The 17,971-nt window shown below is 38.0% G+C and overlaps 1 protein-coding gene across 24 annotated transcripts in view; it reads right to left on the reverse strand.

Annotated features, from left to right (window-relative positions):
• LOC115268722 (voltage-dependent calcium channel type A subunit alpha-1) overlaps positions 1-17,971 on the reverse strand; it is a 561,442-nt gene that overhangs the window by 101,257 nt on the left and 442,214 nt on the right. For 15 of the 24 annotated variants that reach the window (XR_009998921.1, XR_009998922.1, XR_009998923.1 and 12 more), the window contains 2 exons: positions 12,391-12,501; positions 11,443-11,526 (listed from right to left, as the gene is read on the reverse strand). The exons of 2 other annotated variants lie outside the window; for them this stretch is intronic. Coding sequence is in view for 17 of the 22 variants with exons in the window: in XM_062858464.1 (XP_062714448.1) it covers positions 11,443-11,526; positions 12,391-12,501 (195 nt within the window). In the remaining 5 variants the exon portion in view is untranslated. The remainder of the gene's footprint in view (positions 1-11,442; positions 11,527-12,390; positions 12,502-17,971) is intronic. 7 more of the 24 variants (XM_029876909.2, XM_029876907.2, XM_062858468.1 and 4 more) reach the window with 1 other exon arrangement.

Raw genomic sequence — 17,971 nt, forward strand, 5'->3', positions numbered from 1 at the left:
GATTGATTTGTCTTTATTTTAGAGTCAGCCCTTGGCTGGTTCGTCTCTCACAAATTCATCAAAGAATTCCTCCAGTGATTCCTCCAGAAAATGAATCAGAAATTGCTTTTGGAATCCCGGCATTCCTTCTGGAACTCCTCCAGGAATTCCTCCAGGAGTGCATCCAGGAATACCTCCGAAAATATCTCCGAGAATTCCTCCAGGAGTTCGTCGAGAAATTTTTACAGAAATTTCTACAAGAACTTCGCCAAAAAGATTTTTCAAAAAAATCCTCCAGGACCTCCTCCAAGGGTTTCTTCAGATATTCTTCCAGGAATTTCTCAAGGGATTTCTTCAGAAATTTCTCCAGAAATTCCTGCCAGAATTTCTCTAGGGATTTCTCCAGCGAATTATCCAGAGATTCCTCCAGAAATTCTATCATGGATTTCTTCAGAGATTTTTTCTGGTATTCCACTATGGATTCCTTCAGAAATTCCTCCACGGATGTATCCAGAAAAGCCTCCAGGGATTCCTCCAAGAATTCTTGCATGGATTTCTCCTGGTATTCTACCACGGAGTCCTTAAAAAAATCTCTCAGGGTTTCGTCCAAGAGTTCCTACAGGGATTCCTCCAGGCCAGGAAATCTTCCAAGGATTACATCGGGAGTTTGCCTAGGAATTTCTCCAGGGATTCCTCCAGGCATTAACTAAGATTTCTCTTAGGATTCCATCGGAAATGTCTCCAGGATTTTTCTAGGGATTCCTCCATGCATTGCTCCAGGAAGTACTCCTGGGATTGTTCAAGGAATTCCTCCAGGGATTCTTCCAGGAATCATTCCAGGGATTTCTCAAAAAAAAAATCGTCCAAAGATTACTCCAGGAATTCTCCTTAGATTCTTCAGAAATTCCTCTCGGGCTATCTTCAAATGCCCATTCATCATCTTCTGCAGTTATGTGCCCAAGAATTTCTTCAGAATTGCCTCAATGAATTCCTCCATTTTTTTAAATATTTTCAAGGATTGCATGAGGAATTTCTTCAGAGACTTGTATTTGAATTCTCAAAGATAATTTTATGAAGATGCATACATGAGGCAGAAAATCCTCCAGGAAGTCAACTAGAAATATTTTCCAAATTTTCTCCAACAGATCCTCTAGGATTTCATCCATGGATTTTATCAGGAATCCATCCATGAATTCCTTCAATAATACACCCTGCAGCTTTTGCAAATGAGTACCTTCAGAAACTCGTCATGCGATTCTTTCGGGATTGTATCCTGAGATTCATTTTTTTTTCTTCAAGAAATCCTTCAAGAAGCTATCCATGGATTGCTTAAGGAGTATTACCAGGAACGTTTGGAGAGTGTTGTTTTGGAAAGTCCTTCAGCGGCTCTTAAATAAAATGCCACGGAATTCCTTCAGGAATTTCCCCAAAACAATTGTTTTAGGACTTATCCTAAGTTTCCTTCAGGAATTCCACCAAGGAATCAGCACGACGGTGGTTTGGGCGAGCTTCTTTCATCGTATTGTACAAAATACAACAGTGTGACTGCTGTGGAGTCACATAATGCTTTCATCGTGTTGCATGTAGTTATGAAATCTAGAATGTATAAATTTGCTGAGGCTGCTCGCCTCCCCTGACCGAAAAGCTGGCTACGGCCTCGCCAATGGGGGGTTCAATGTGAATTTAGGGGGATTGAGGTGATCCTCAGGACAGTTAAAGGGCAAAGTTTGTTTGAGATGGTTTAAAAGGGTCGGTTTCTGGAGAATCAAAAAAAGAAAGGTTGATAGAAGAGAGACTAGGAGGGTCTACAAAAGAGTTAAAGAGGAAAGCTAAAAATAAGCAAAATGAGTTCCAAGGGTGTTTCAGAATAGGGAAGTAGTCCTGTGGAAAGGAAGAAGAAGTGTCGTAGAGCATTTTAAACGAGCAAGGGGAATCAGAATGTTAAGCATGAGCATAGATGACCGCACAATTCGTAGTTGCTACTCCGTGATTGACCAGAGCAATCGAAATTGTACAAGGAACCAATGAATAGGGCTTGGGACTCGCTTACTTTTCTCAATGTACACAGTTCGTGAGCTCTCAACTTTGTTAAGGTCAATAACGGCGCCGGCCACGTCCTTACGGTCAGCGAGGAAGGAAGGGAATGTTGGTAAGACAAACGTTGTTGAAAAGACCACGAATCGCTGCATCTCCACGTTTGTCTCAGGAAGGAATTTTTTGTTAGTAGGGTAAGGTACATTGTCAGTCTGGGAGTCACCTATGGTTGGTGATATGATTTGACAATGGATCAATAAACACTAACTTTCGCGCACAATCGACCACTTTTCTATACATATCTAATAAAAGAAATCCTGTCGCGCGTCTCCACCCCATCAGGGAGCAGAAACTTTTAGCCCATTCCACGCAGGAATGAACTGAACGCAACAAAGGACGAATTAATAAACCCAAAGAACACATATAACTGAACACTAAACACCCGCGCATCTATTGTTTTGATTTTCACGTGAGACTATAGCGAATGCGATCGATTATGCTGCCATACTCACCCCTTACAGAAGCGATGCGTGAACAGCAAAGCGAGCAAGGGGAATCAGAATGTTGTCGATAAAGATTTTTTGGAAGACCAAAGCCTTCTTGAGCAGCTCTGAGCAAGGGGGAAAATGGAGCTAATAAGTTTCAAGAGTTTTCAGATTGATTTTAAGGGGCCTTAGGGGCCTTTATATATTTTTCAGAAGGGGAAGTCTCTAAAGAGCTTTACGTGCAATGCTGATTTTTTTTAAAGTTTTCGAGAAGATATCTGGGATCAGTGGTTTTTGAGGCATTTAATCAATTTTCCAGAAATGCTCATAACACCCAATAATTCCAGTTGAAGATTCCCTGAAACATCCGTGGTACTCTTCTAAATCGCCACTGCAATCGCCCAGAGACCCCCAAATTTTTAGTCCTCTCAAATGTCTTGAAATTACTTTTTTTTACGTTTCTCCCTGAAAATCACCCTCACTTACTTCTCCTCTGATTTTTGCCTTTCTCGTACACTAAGTGTACTGGAAAGGCTATATGTTCACTCCAAAAATGACTTTTTGATAGAAGGCTCGGAGGGTCGAGTCACATATACCAATCAACTCAGCTCGACGAATTGAGGTGATGTCTGTGTGTGTGTATGTATGTATGTGTGTGTGTATGTGTGTGTACAAAAAAAACTCACATCACTTTTTGGCAGTAAACCTCATCCGATTTTAATGACCAACGGTTCATTCGACGCGGATTCTGGTCCCATTGTTTCCTATTGAAAATGGTTCGGATCGGTCCAGCCGTTCCGGAGTTATGGCCATTTAGGTGTTCCGGATCGGTACCCCAGGAAAGGGCCAGATATGAAAACGCTACAAACCCATTCATGCGACACATCAAACCACAGCACTTTCGAAAACATGATGAACGGTAAACAGGAAAATAGTCTCGGGCCATTTCTGAACCGGTAGTGTTCCGGAACCGGTTCCGGGTGACCCGCCGGAAGTGGCCAAATATGAAAGTGAACCAAACCCTTCATGCGACATATCAAACATCGGATTTTTCGATAACCTGATAAACAGTAGGCAGGAAAACATTCTCAGACCATATCTGAACCGGTAGTATTCCGGAACCGGTTCTGGGTGTTCCGCCGGAAGTGACTAAATATGAAAGTGAACCATATCCGTGCATGCGACACATCAAACAGCGGCTTTTTCGATAGCCTCATAAACAGTAGGCAGGAAAACATTCTCAGATCATATCTGAACCGGTAGTGTTCCGGAACCGGTTCCGGGTGATCCGCCGGATTTGGCCAAATATGAATGTGAACCAAAGCCATACATGCGACACATCAAACAGCGGATTTTTCGATAACCTGATAAACAGTAGGCAGGAAAACATTCTCAGACCATATCTGAACCGGTAGTATTCCGGAACCGGTTCTGGATGTTTCGCCGGAAGTGGCTAAATATGAAAGTGAACCTAACCCATGCATGCGATACAACAAACAGCGGCTTTTTCGATAGCCTGATGAACAGTGGGCAGGGAAACATTCTTAGACCATATCGGAACCGGTAGTGTTACTGAACCGGTTCCAGATGTCACGACGGAAGTAGCCAAGTATAAAAATTAACAAACCCCTTACATGCGACGCATCAAATCGCAAGCTCTTCAGGCAACCTGATAAACGGTTAATAAAAGAGAATAGTTTCAGATCATATTTGGATCAACCGATAGAGTTCCGGAACCGGTTCCGGTGTCCCGCTGGAAGTGGTCAAATGTAGTAGATATCAAAACCCATGCCTGCGGCACATTAAACAGCGGCTTTTTAAATAACGTGATGAACGATTAATCAGAAAATAGGCTCAGACTACAACGAAGATCTTTATAAAGGCTACCGATAGTGCTCCAGGACCGATCTAGGGTGTCCAGCCGGAAGTGGCCAAATGCCAAAAAGAACCAAACCTATGCATGCGACACATCGAACCGCGGTCTTTTTTTAAACCGTGAGGAACGATTAGCAAGAAAATAGGCGCAGACCACAATAGAGGCTACCGATAGTGATGCAAAACCAGCATTGGGTGCTTCGCAGGAACTTCAAAAATGAACAAAGCCAATGCAAGCGATAAATATGTGTAAGAAAACAAAATCTTGACTGTACTAAGGCCACATACATACAGACGTCTTACTCTACTCACTCTCCATCGTCCTTGTTTTCAACGGTTGAAACAAATATGTATTAATCGTTGTTGCTTGTTTGACGTCTACTCACTACCAACATCAAGCCACAGTGAAACGCAACCTGATTAGCATTTGGCGATTATTTTTTTCGTAACGATGAATATAATATATATGTTACGAATGATATGTCTGTTTGTCTGTACTAAAGCAATCTCATCAAATCACTGAGGTGTAAAAATATACAGTAGGATAGGTCAACCTTATATGAGAAAATTATCGCATTAACCCCGGAGAAAGTTTTTTCAATCCACTTTTCCGTCTAAAACTACTGGGAATTTTTTTATGGGACTTAGTATGGGCAATTTCACTTGCTTGCATTTTTTGTCAAATTTTACATGAATTGTGTAATCTATGATGATAAAATATAGCCTAAAGTGTGAAGAAAAAACTATGTCGAAGACCGTAAAGCAGGGCTGTCCAACTACGGCCAGCGGAATCGATGAATGAAACTTGGCCCAAGGATTGAAATATTTGAAGATATTTCATATTTAAATAAAATTTAATATTAAAAATAAACTCGAAATAGGTAGTGTTTTGTTAAAAAATTTCAAAGATTAAAAAATTTAAATACATAAATTTAAAAATTTTAAACTTGAAATGTACAGCCAAATTTGAAGCAGAATTTCAGCAAAATTTACTGAATTTCAGAAAAACGTTGCTGCTGAACAGCAGAGTTTACTGAACGGATCAGGAAAGTTTGCTGAATTTCAGCTTATTGTTTGCTGCAACCTGCAGCTCGGCAAAATTCAGAAAAAAAGTATTCAGGGTGATTTTTGCAAAACAATCAAGAATTCTTGCTCACATTTTATGACCCAAATGATGTCAGTGTTGTGATTTGCCGTGAGAACGGGTAATCGACTAATCGGATGTACAAAATTTCACTGTTGCATTCGTGCTTTCGAAATTTGATGTCGAAATTTAATGTCTGGCCCGTCGACTGGTATGGAGTATCACTTGTGGCCCGCGGCCACGAAAGGTTGGACGTTATATCCTAGCTTGTAATTATCATCTTGATGTCTTCAGTGATAGTGAAGGTGCTCAAGCAGTCAACTGAAAATTCTGATATTTTTCAGCCCAGTCTATACGTTTAACGTAACGTCGGAATATGTTCAAATAATAAATTTCCCAATTTTATTGAAATTAATGCTTTTCTAAATAAGGTATTCTCAGGATTCAGGAACAGTTCTCATTACGTCGACAGAAAGATCATGCTTCGGAATGATGGCCCTAGCACAGAAACTAGCTTAACAAACAATAGTAGAAGATTCAAAAAACAGGACCGAATTCTAAATCGCCCGAAAGGTAGGAGATTGTCCACATCACGACGGTTTCAAACCGAACGGACCCAATAAATACCAAAACTTCCGTATGACATTTTTAAGTTAGGCTAGGCCATCTTGACTAGGAAACCTTGACCGAATGAACCCTTGAAAAGGCGCCATACAGATCGAAACGTCGGAAAAAATCATAAACTAGTGTTTTCGATTGCCCCAAAAGGCTGAAGCCAACATTCTGAAGCAAAATCATCCCAGTCGTATCCCAACCAAGGAAAGATCATGAGTACATGTTCGACGAGAAAGGCACTATCACCACTAGGTGGATTAATCTGGGTTTTTTTTATTTGATAAGGCTGATACAAATTTAATGTTGACTTTTTGTCTCCCTCCCTTCAAAAATTTTTGGCTGGATTTTGCATTTTGAGGGGCAGATAAAAAAATATTTATCAAAATATCGAGCTTTGGTGAAAATTCTTTAACAAATCCGATGAGTTTTTAATACTTTTTAGATTAAATGCTTTATTATTTTTACCCACCCCCCCACCCCCCCCTCGACCAACCAATGAGTGGTGGGACAAAAAGTGAAACAAATATTTGTAACGGCCTAACTTTGAAATATCTTTGTAACTTTAACACTCATGAAACACCCTTGAAACACTCCTGCAACCACTTGATACTCCCCTGAAATCCTCTCAATCCTCTCTCTAAAACCCTCTAAAATAGTTTTTTCCCTGTGTACCCTTGCGTCATTCTTGCAACGAGGTTTGTCGAGTTGGATATATACGAAAGGTACTAGGAAAATAAAAATTGTATACAATTATCTTATAACCTAATTTTTTGTTCTTATATGAGTACTGACTTCACCTTCACCTTCACTTCACTTCATTTATCTAAAATCTTACTGAAACCACTCTGAAAACCCCTGACACAGACAAACAGACGTAACACTTGCGAAATTCCCATCGACCACGCTTTTAACGATCATTTTAAATTTTCATAGTTGTGGCTTTCCCAACCAGAGGCGCGCGCATCAATTTTCTATGCGTTTGACGTTTCACACTAGCGCCTTCTGTTGACGATATTGCACAACACAGTGATTCGTGCAACTTTTCCACCAGGTGATGGTAGTGTGAACTGGGCGATGGATTTCCATGAAAATCGTTCAAGGTGTTACGTCTGTTTGTCTGTGCCCCTGACATCTTCTTTTAACCTATTCCCAAAAACCACGCTGGGAACCTGATGAAATACTCTTTGAAATGCTTTTCAAAACACCCCTGACAGTCTTGTAAACATTCGACACTTTTCACTACCTTCATTTCGGTGCCGCAGTCGGGTGTCACCTTGCTTTGTTACTTTCATGCGCTGCCGTTACCTCTTACACACAACACGAGCGGTAGGACGAAGATCAATAAACATAAATATTTATCAAATCAATGTCGCCTGACACGATGACATTTGTCTAATTCTAACTTTTCGCATGGATTTCAGCCAATTCCGATTATGAATGTGAATATTAGTTTATTCCTGCTTGTTGAATTGAATACGACACACATATGGCCAACACAGCTCTCATTGTGGAAGAATACTGGAATAACAAAAGCCGAACCGTCTCCCGAAGCAACAATCGTGATCAAGTGCATTCGATTAACATTTTTGTTTCGTACAGTAGTTGGATTGCTTGTGTTGCGAATGTCAGAGACAAAGGCAGTCGAATATCGACGAAAAGGTGTCAATGACTGTGATCTCTGACAAGACTGACCCCTGTTCACTGTAGCCCCTGAATCCCTCATGAATCCTTCCTCTACCCCTGTTATCTTCCTGAATGTCATGACACCTGTTTAAAACTTCCCATCGATATTATTATTGAAATCTCCTGAAACCTTTTTTCACCCCCTTTTCGAGACCCTCTGATTTCCCCTTTAAAATTCCTATTATCTCTTTACCCTGAAACCACCTTTGAAGTTCTTACAAAATATCTCTTGATGCTTGATTTACCACCCTTTTTACTCGCATTTCTCCGTCTTTTGCGCATGCATTTCAGTACTTTTGAGACCTTCCTTGAAGTACCCTTGATCAGGGGCGTTCAATTTCGTTTCAATGATGCACTTTCATGCAACATTTGAATGAGTCACTTTCTCGCTTTGACACACTATTCTAGTCCTTCGTTTCGGCTAGGAAAACGTTCTCATTCATCGTAACACTCGGTAGTCTCTCTTCTGGGTCGCGTTGCCTGCGCTTCACCCGGCAGAGCATTCACAGTAAAACCGCTCAGCACTAAAATCTGGCCAAACATTTCAATAGGTCCTATCTGAATTTGAGAGGCTCTCTTTGTTCACTTTCTCTTTCAATTATTGCAATGTTACACTTTGAAACTACTTTTGCAATACAAATCAAAAGACGATTGTTTTGACCATCGTTCAATGCAAGGAGACAATCATTATTCAAATAAACAGCTGAGATATTAATGAAAGAGAGGGAAACCAAAGAGAGCCTCTCTTCTGCAGATATGTTTGGCCTGAAATGTGTAAGACCTATCCATAAATGCATAATTTCCATACCACTCATAAAATGTGTAATAGTTACACATTCACGAAATCTGCTCCTGCGTCCACAAAATCGTTAAAGTTGCATTTTTTTTGCATGGCATAGCTAGGTTTACTAGTGACCTTGGCGAACCAAAAAATATAGCCATTTCGCATCTAGAATAGCGTACGAGCAGATTTTGTGAATGTGTAACTCTTACACATTTTATGGGTGGTATAGAAATTATGCATTTATGAGTAGATCTTACACATTTTAGTACTGAGCAGTTTGAGCGTGTTGGTGCCTCACTCTTGCGCGCCAGTCTCTCAATGGCTATGGGCGCCCGTTAATAAAATTTAAGCGGTCGAACTTGTGTTCCTTTTGCATAAAACATAATTCTAGCCTAACATGTGAAAAGGGCCTAAAGGCTTTTTGTAAACAAACATGTTTCGGTCGCTATAGGGCTCATCTTGATTCACCCACGTACATCAACACGCTTATCAGAAAAAGTAATCACAGAGAAACAGACGTCACACTTAGAACAAATTTCATTAAAAAACATCGTCACGAAAACGTAATCGCCCAATGCTAAATGTACTGTGTTTGGCCGTGCCGCCACTAGATGGCGGTTGTGAGCAAACGTCAAACAAGAGTGAAAACGATACCAGCGCTGCGAGTGGTCAATCGACCTACTACTGAATATTTGCATCAACCGTTTAAAAGGTGATCGATGGGAAGCGATGAGAGTGTGACGACTGTTTCTCTGTGGAGTAATCTTCGGGCTATCTGTTAAGTGTGTTGTTGTCCGTGGGTGGTTAAAGATGAGTCCTACAGCAACCGAAACATGTTTGTTTACAAAAAGCCTTTAGGCCCTTTTCACATGTTACACTAGAATTATCATTCTATTGGCGTGCACCATTATTTGTATTTTTTTTAAACAGTGTTTTTAGCACATTAAAGTTTTTCAATGATTCACAATTGTAACGAAAATCCAAAGTGTTTCACTTCAATTTTCAAACACACTTGTATCAGTAGCAGTAATGAACAAGCGTGTTGCAGTATAAGAGTTGAAGCATCGCAGCAGTCCCGTCGCATGGGAAACGATTTGCTACAGCTTTCGTGTGTCATGTTTTCCTTTTGAAATTGCACGTCCCTGGGGACTTGATACACTGAAGCTCCTAAAATCCCCATTAACCTCTCATTAAACCCTTCCATGCCTCTGAAATTCTTGTATCACCATTCTTACAACACCACCCTTCCCTTCCAAATTTTAAAGAAATCTTACAGCATCCAAGTGTCTTCAAAACTCTCTGAATACTTCATGAATCTCCTTCTGTCCCTTTCTCCATATTTCGATTTTAGAACCCATATAGCCGAGGCGGTAAACGCACGGGTATTCAGCATGACCATGCTGAGGGTGACGGGTTCGATTCCCGGTCGGTCCAGGATCTTTTCGTGAAGGAAATTTCCTTGACTTCCTTGGGCGTAGAGTATCTTCGTTCCTGCCACACGATATATACATGCAAGATAGTCATTGGCAGAGGAAGCTCTCAGTTAATAACTGTGGAAGTGTTCATAGAATACTAAGCTGAGAAGCATGCTTTGTCCCAGTGAGGACGTTACGCCAAGAAGAAGAAGAAGAAGAAGAACTCTTTTGAAACTACTGTTATTCCGTAGATTTTGCGTATCTATTCGTAGTTTTTTTTGTGAAAAATCGAGCATTCCGAAGATTTAATGTGCGGATCTATAGATCCGCAGAAAAAGCGCAATTCAAAATGGAAAATATTTTTTTATGTTTGCCCATTTAGGTTTGATATTGGACTGTTTTTTTTTTAGTTTATGTGGATTTCAAGGTTGCAAATAAATTTAAGATGGGCGAGTGGTTAGGAGATTTAAAGAAGGGCCATGTGAGGTTTCAGAGGGCTTTCATGGGAGATTGAGATGTGAGGGGGGGGGTTGATTAGAGGCATTACAAGTGCGTTCAGAAGCGTTTTTGGGCCCGAGGAGGTTTTCGAAGGCATTTCAGGAAGTTTCATATGATTTTCATTCTCCTCAATCTCCGGAGGCGTTACAGGAGCATTTTCAGTTTAGAAGGGTATCAGGTGTGTTATATGGAGTCCCAGGGAGTTTCAGGGGGTTTTTGAAGGCCTTTCAGGAAGTTTCAGATGATTTTCTGGAGATTTCGGAGGCGTAACCGGTGTGGTTTCCTGGGGTTTCGGAGGGTTACATGTGCATTACATGGGATCCGATGTGGTATAAGGGGGGTTTCGGTATCATTTCAGGAAGATTCAGAGGACTTTTAGCGAATTTTGGAGGTGTTACAGAAGCATTGTTGTAAGTTTCAGAGAGTTTCATGTGCGTTACGGGGGGTCCAGGTGGTGTCAGGAGTTTTTGGTACCATTTCAGGAAGTTTCAGAGGATTTTCAGCGGATTTTAGAGTCGTATTTGGTTATGCAGAAGGGTCTCACTGGCGTTGGAGATATTTAACCTTAAATAGATCCTACCCTACCCACAGCAAAATTGTTCAGAAGCCTAAGCGCTCTTGATTGGTAGAATTTTCGGTAATAAATTTTACCTCAACGTAGCGCTATGGTGCATTTAAAATAATTAACCAAAGTCAAGCACATCATTGCTACCTCGAAGTAGACATACCAACCAGCGATGCCAGATGATTTTCTGTATCACTCGTTCAAAAATATGTATCCCATACAAAATTTTGGTGAAAAATCTGTATTCTATACAAATAAAAAATCTGTATTCCATATAAACGCAATCTGTACAGATACTCAAAATTCTGTATAATACAGAAAAATCTGTATATATGGCATCCCTGATACCAACTGACATGATTTAATTTCCTCATACATCATGATATCGAAGAAGTCCATTACCAGTAGAAGTTGCAAATACTTACTCCTAATTCTAAAACTAATGCGTCGATAATACTTCCAATAACTGTTATAAAATCGAATATATTCCAAGGATCTTTGAAAAAATTCTGCCACGTCACCCGGTGATGCATTTGGGAGGAAAATAAGATGAAACACATTAGTGTGGATGGAGATGAAAATATGAGTTAGTGAGATTTGATGATGCATCATTGTTAAGTTATTCTTCAGATGATATGCTAACGAAAAATAAACCAAAACAATAAAAAATAATGAACTTCTATTTATTTTAAATATGTTTGATCTCCAACGTTAGTAATCGGTTCTGGAATAAATTCCGGCTTATTAAAATAAGTAACATAATTTGTTATTATCTTTCATGATAAAAATAAATATGTTGAAAGAATATTATTTGAACTAAACTTAGTAGTGGCTGTATCTAATTTAATTTAAAGTAATAAATAGAATTGACGAGACAGAAACGTATTGTAAAATAAAAACTATCTAAAGACGCACAAAAGCGATACTATTTGAAATAAGTTTCAATTTATACAAAGAAACTAGGACAACATTGAAATATTCTAAAAGTACTAAAGGAAAACGATCTGCCTACTAAACGAGAAGAAATAGATGACGGTGATGATGCATGGCGTAATATTTATCTACTGAGAGGGAAAATATGTATGTTAACTCTAAAACTAAACTTTATGACTAGTGAAATGTTCCGATAGACAATGATTCGTCGTCAGCAGCTCATTTCTTTTGGACGAACCGTTGCACCGAAGATACAAAGTCAATCGAATTATTACAACGGTTGGTGAGCGTTGAAGTGCCTAGAATTCCATCGAATCCACAAATAACAGAGAAAACTAAATCAGTCAGAAACAAAGTTTGAACAGAAGTTGGAAATCAAACCAAAAAAGAACAAAAAAAAGAAAACACACACATGGGCGATGTCGCGCGGTACTACCAACCTTACATCCGAATGCGATCAGTTTCATTATAGTCTCCAGTAAAAAGAAGAATGTGAATACCAAATTCATGAAGCTCAGTATATCAATCAGTGTCGGTGGCGCTTCGTGGAACTGAAGGAAGGGTTAACAGCAAGTGAAACGTGTCAGTGTTGAACGTAATTTTGGATTTTTCAAATCGTGTTAATCTGTCGTGAGATTTTTGAGTATCGAGATTAAAGTCCTGAATCGTTGGAAGACCACGCGGAGTAATTCGTCGTCAAGACAAAGACCCTAGAATTTCCTAGACTGTTTTTGGTTAAGTGGTTGAATTCGCGCCGGTTAGTTGTTTCGTTGCTCGAAGTCATAAATAATAAACAAAACAATCCAGATTGACATGCAAACTGCGGTCCTCATCAACGCAAACCCGAAGGACACATGGACAGAAGCGATCGCTCCACATATCGTGTGCTTATCGTGATGCTGTGCGACATTAATTGAGAAACAGAAAAAAAAAACAATAGAAGTACAAAAAACATCGAGCATTCTCACGGTGCAGGTTTTGCCCAAATAGAGCAATGTCATCTGTGTTTCTGTTTTTGGTGATTCTTGCTAGCGGGATGCAATACGCACTCAAACAGAGACGTGGATACACCTAGATATGATTAGAAAATAAAATGCTTGCTTGGGACGATCAACATTACGAGCACCTGCCAACATCATTCGGTGCAGCAGTTGCGCTTTGATTCCATGCCAGCAGGCCCGTGCACGCTAGCAAACTAAACCACATGCCCATGCACAATTATTGTAATGGTTGGCGAAAACTTTTTTTCGTCTTAAATTTTCAGAATGGAAGCAATTTCTCTTATGAATTATTCCTTTGCCTTTTGATTTTTCAGAGATTTCACAAACCAAATCCACTGGACTTGGTTGTTTAGACGTAATGTACTTGTAATGTACACCAAAATAATCGATAAGGCAATATTAGTCATGCATGATCAAAACTTTTTATCATTTGGTTCATTGAATGAGACATAACAGTTTAAAAATAGCGGTCAGAAAATTTAGAAATAGATTTGAACCACTATAACTTCATGTAGATTTTTGCCCAAATGTGTACCATCCATGGACTAGATATTAAGTTAATCACCTAAAACAGCTAGAATTGGTGCAATCTATATGAAGTTGCTAGCGAGTTAATATATTTTTTAAATAGGCAACTTTTTTCTCTTCCAATAATTTTGATTATCCTTATGCATATACGCAAACTTCGATAATGAGAATAAGTAAAAGCTCTATGGTATTTTTTGATGTTTTATTGTTTTTAGAAATTGCTTCCATTTGATCTCTAGTTGCTAATACAAACACTCACTAAAACGTGCATGATCTAATGAATTTATCGTTCATATTGGAAATCTGATGCTCACTATTTCAGGTTGTAAATGATTCTCAACAATGAACGATTTAGAATGGTTAGGATTTTGAAAAATACTTGGTTGGAATTTTCGTTCGTTTTAGAGAATCTTTACTCCTCCTATTCCTAGTAATGAAGACTTATCGAATAGTAGCATGCATCATGAAAAGTCACCAGTCTGAATAAGCATGAGAGTTACTGTTTCAAATAGTAAATTTGTCATTAATAGTATGGTTTATGCATGGCTTTAATTTTTTAGACTGATGACTGGTTAATGAAATGACTGATCCTATTTACAGTGACAATACTAATGCTACGTTTTTACATGGTTTTGAATACAAAGGTATTCATATCCGAGATACATTTGAATTAAAAAAATAATAATAATAATATCTATTATACTTCCAATTGGTTTTCGTTTTTTGCTGATATTCTGTGTTGTAATTTTAGATTATTCCATTCATCGTTCATATTCCTTTTAATTTCATTATGGTATTCCATTCTTTTAAAGATACTTGAGCATATTCTTCAATAGCCAAATTTGAAGGAAAGTGTATCAAACTATTCCCGAATAGAATCTAGGTTTACTAAGTATCCGCAACATACTTTCCAAAAGTTGATAAACTTTTAAAAGTGTTGATTCTAAAATAAAAAATTAAATACAATCTAATTAAATCCAACTATGGTGAACCGAACCCACATTACGCTTATCAAACGAAGTGCTGTATTTTTAGTATCCTACATACAGGGGATAGACAAAATGATCAGGACAGGCAAAATTTTCACTTTTCAAAAACTGTTCAACTAGCTGTAACTTTTTGAAAGGTGCATCAAATATTCTTAAATTTTAACTGTAAATTGATCAACCAGTTGTGTATCAGTGGGAAAAATTTGGAAAATATCGTGTTATTCTGCACTAAGCTATAAAGATTTTAGAAAAATTCATTGCATGCGGTTCATTGAATGTAGAGATATAAAAGCTCAAAGTTAGCTATCGGATAATTATACCTTTTTCTAGAATCTTTATAACTTCGTGCAGAACAGCCCGATCTTTTCCAAGTTTTGTCCCTTGATTCACAACTAGTTGATCAACTCACAGTAAAAAATTGAGAAAATTTGATGCACTTTTCGAAAAGTTACAGCCATTTTAAAAGATTTTTGGAAGGGAAAATTGTACCTGTCTCGATCATTTTGTCTATCCCCTGTATTTATGTCGTATGATTGTGCATCCTAAAAATACCAACTTGAATGTGTACGATACAAAAAAAAAATACTTTACAAATAATTTATCATGTCCTTGTTGGTTAAGTAATATTCAAGTGAAGTAAAAATTTCAATTATGCACCTCAACCTCAATTTATCTCCATCGTTGGCTGAGCAAAAAAAATATAAACACCAGAACAATAGGCAATCCTAACATTTAAAAAGTTTGATACACTTCTTTCACTATTACATGTTTCAAAAAATATAAATAATTTAAATTTATTCAATGTCTTGGTGTTAGATTTTTTTTACATGGCCAACTATGGACGTAAGAAAAGACGGGATGTAAATGAATTCTTACTGTCATGTGAGGCAATGGGTGATAAAATACGTGGGAGAAACCGACCGAACAATAAACTATTCAATTTTTTTGTTTTATTTGATTCATTCCACCATAACCAAATGACTCAATCAGATGAATCACTTAAACACAATTTTGCTCACACAGCAAATGATTTTGTTATATCCAGGCACGTAATTTCTGGCGATGTATCCATTTTTGAACGTAATTTCATTCGGTTCATATATCACACTCACCATGTACACCTTTGATTGGCACTGGAAAGTGTCAACAAAACCATTCCAGCAGGTACCTAGAAGCAGTATCATATTTATCATCGACCTACTAACTCGGTGAAATAGCCGAGAAGTAAGGCATATGACTCACAATCAAAGGATTACGATACAAATCCATGCCAATATTTTATTTATATATGATTCACCTATCGATCCGGTTCTAGTGATTGCTAGACCTACTTTCAAACTGCAGCGGCTGATTTAGTGCGTGGAAGGGATGTAATTTGTACATCGCTTTCACGACGCGACTGATGTGAAGCGAAAATGACGTGATATCACAAGCATTTTTTTTTGCTGTGTACACCCGAGCAGGGGAGAATATCAAAATAATAACAACGAAATCACAAAACCTGTTTTTATATCTTTGTTTGTTATTATTAACTTATTAAGGCATCATCGTTCCCTAACATGTTCTGTTGGGCAATCTTATTTTGTTATGATCGTGCTATTGGTATATTTTCTTTAAATTACATTTCAATAACATACTTTGTTGTAGCACATGTTCAGTTATTATTGTGTCATGACTGTACAAATATTTGATCATTAATATTACAACATAACAAACTTTGCAATCAAAACTACAGCATTTGAGATTTACGGTGTTCACAGCATTCCGTAAGGAACTGTAAGAGAAAATATTATTTTGTCATCAAATCCTCTTCTTTCTGACATTACATTTTAACTGTGACTGAGCCAACTTATCAGCCTTTTGTTTTTAAGCACTTTGAAAAGTATACCTGTTTTTGTGCCAGTTTCAGTTATAGACGATATAGACAGTGTAATAGAGTGTTAGCCATTTCATGAAACGTTTTGGCAATCTGAACAACAGATTGCCGACGTTTCAAAAAAGAAGTCATCAAGAAGAAGAACCTCATTGATTATTTTTGGACATTTTATTTTTATTGATTTCACTGCATTGAGTCCACTTAGATTCACTTGGACAAATGTGTCAATCAATGCGGTTTCAAAACGTGGGTAGTATATATGAAAACATATATGAAAACAATAGTTTTCATATATGTATTTTACAAACAAATTAACATAAAAATGTTAATTTGTTTGTAAAATACATGTATGAAAACTATTGTTTCTCTCTGTTTCCGATACTATATCGCTTGCGCCAACAATAGGCATCCCTATTATGAGTGGAAAATTTAACAATAGATCATATTGTTGCGTATCCCATTGAATTCATATGACATTTTGGAGTTCCTATCCGCAACAGTAAGTACAAAGTAAATTTTGTTTTCAGATTGTTATCAATCACTTATTCATATCAAAATTTGTTATTGAAATATTTTACAAATTCGCTCTTATTAAGTTGTTATTGAAACTAACAAAACATGTTATTAAACTGGTCTTCCAGGAACATTTTTTTGTTATCATTTTTGTTATTTTGCCGCTTATGACAGACAAGTTTATAACATGGTATGTTATGTAAATAACATGAAAATATCTCTTTCCGTTACTCAGTTATTTTGCCAAAATAACACATTTTATTATGTTGTTGCTATTCCCTTCTGCTCGGGCATGTTCTGCAATATAATATATTTTGTTAACTATCAAAATATCTTGAATTGATTAACATATGGATAAAAATCATTGAGTCCTAAACTATCCCTAAACTCTTGGAGGAATCTTTAAGGAATCCCCCATAAAATTCATGCAGGGATCCATGAAAGAATCCACGCGGAAACTCTTGGAGAAATCATTAAAGGAACCCCTAGAGGAAAGCCTGAAGGAATCCTAAATGAACCACTGAGGGAACCCCTGGAGGAATTCATTAATGAGCTCCATGAGGAACTGCTGGTAAAATTTTTGCATGATAAAATTTCTAGAAATATCCCGGAAGAAGTTGTTGGACGGAACATCGTTGAAATTCTTTAAGGGATCCCTAAAGAAATTCTTGGAGAAATCCCTGAAAAAAATTACGGGAAGAATCCTTTAAGATGTTCCACTCTTAGTGGAATCCTTGAAATATTGTTTGAAGAATCCTATATGGAAATGCTGGGGGAATTTACGAAAAAAATCCTGGCAAATGCCTGGAGGAATCCACAAGATAATTTATGGAGGAATTTCTCAAGGAATTTCCGGATAATTTCTTGAAGGAATGCCTGAAGAAAATGCTGGACAAGTCCATGAAGGATTTCGTAGAAAAATGCCTGAATGATTTCCGAGAGGAACCCCTGAAGGAACTTCTAGAGGTATCCCTAGAGAAATAGATGAATGAATACCTGAAGGAATTCCTAGAGGGATCCCTGAAGAACACCCTGAATAAATTCGTGGGTGACTTCCTGAGGTATCTATGGAGAAAACCCCAGAAGAATCTCTAGAGAAATTCATATAGAAACC

This window comes from Aedes albopictus, chromosome 3 (genome assembly GCF_035046485.1).
Source record: "Aedes albopictus strain Foshan chromosome 3, AalbF5, whole genome shotgun sequence".
Taxonomy (NCBI): Eukaryota; Metazoa; Arthropoda; class Insecta; order Diptera; family Culicidae; genus Aedes; species Aedes albopictus.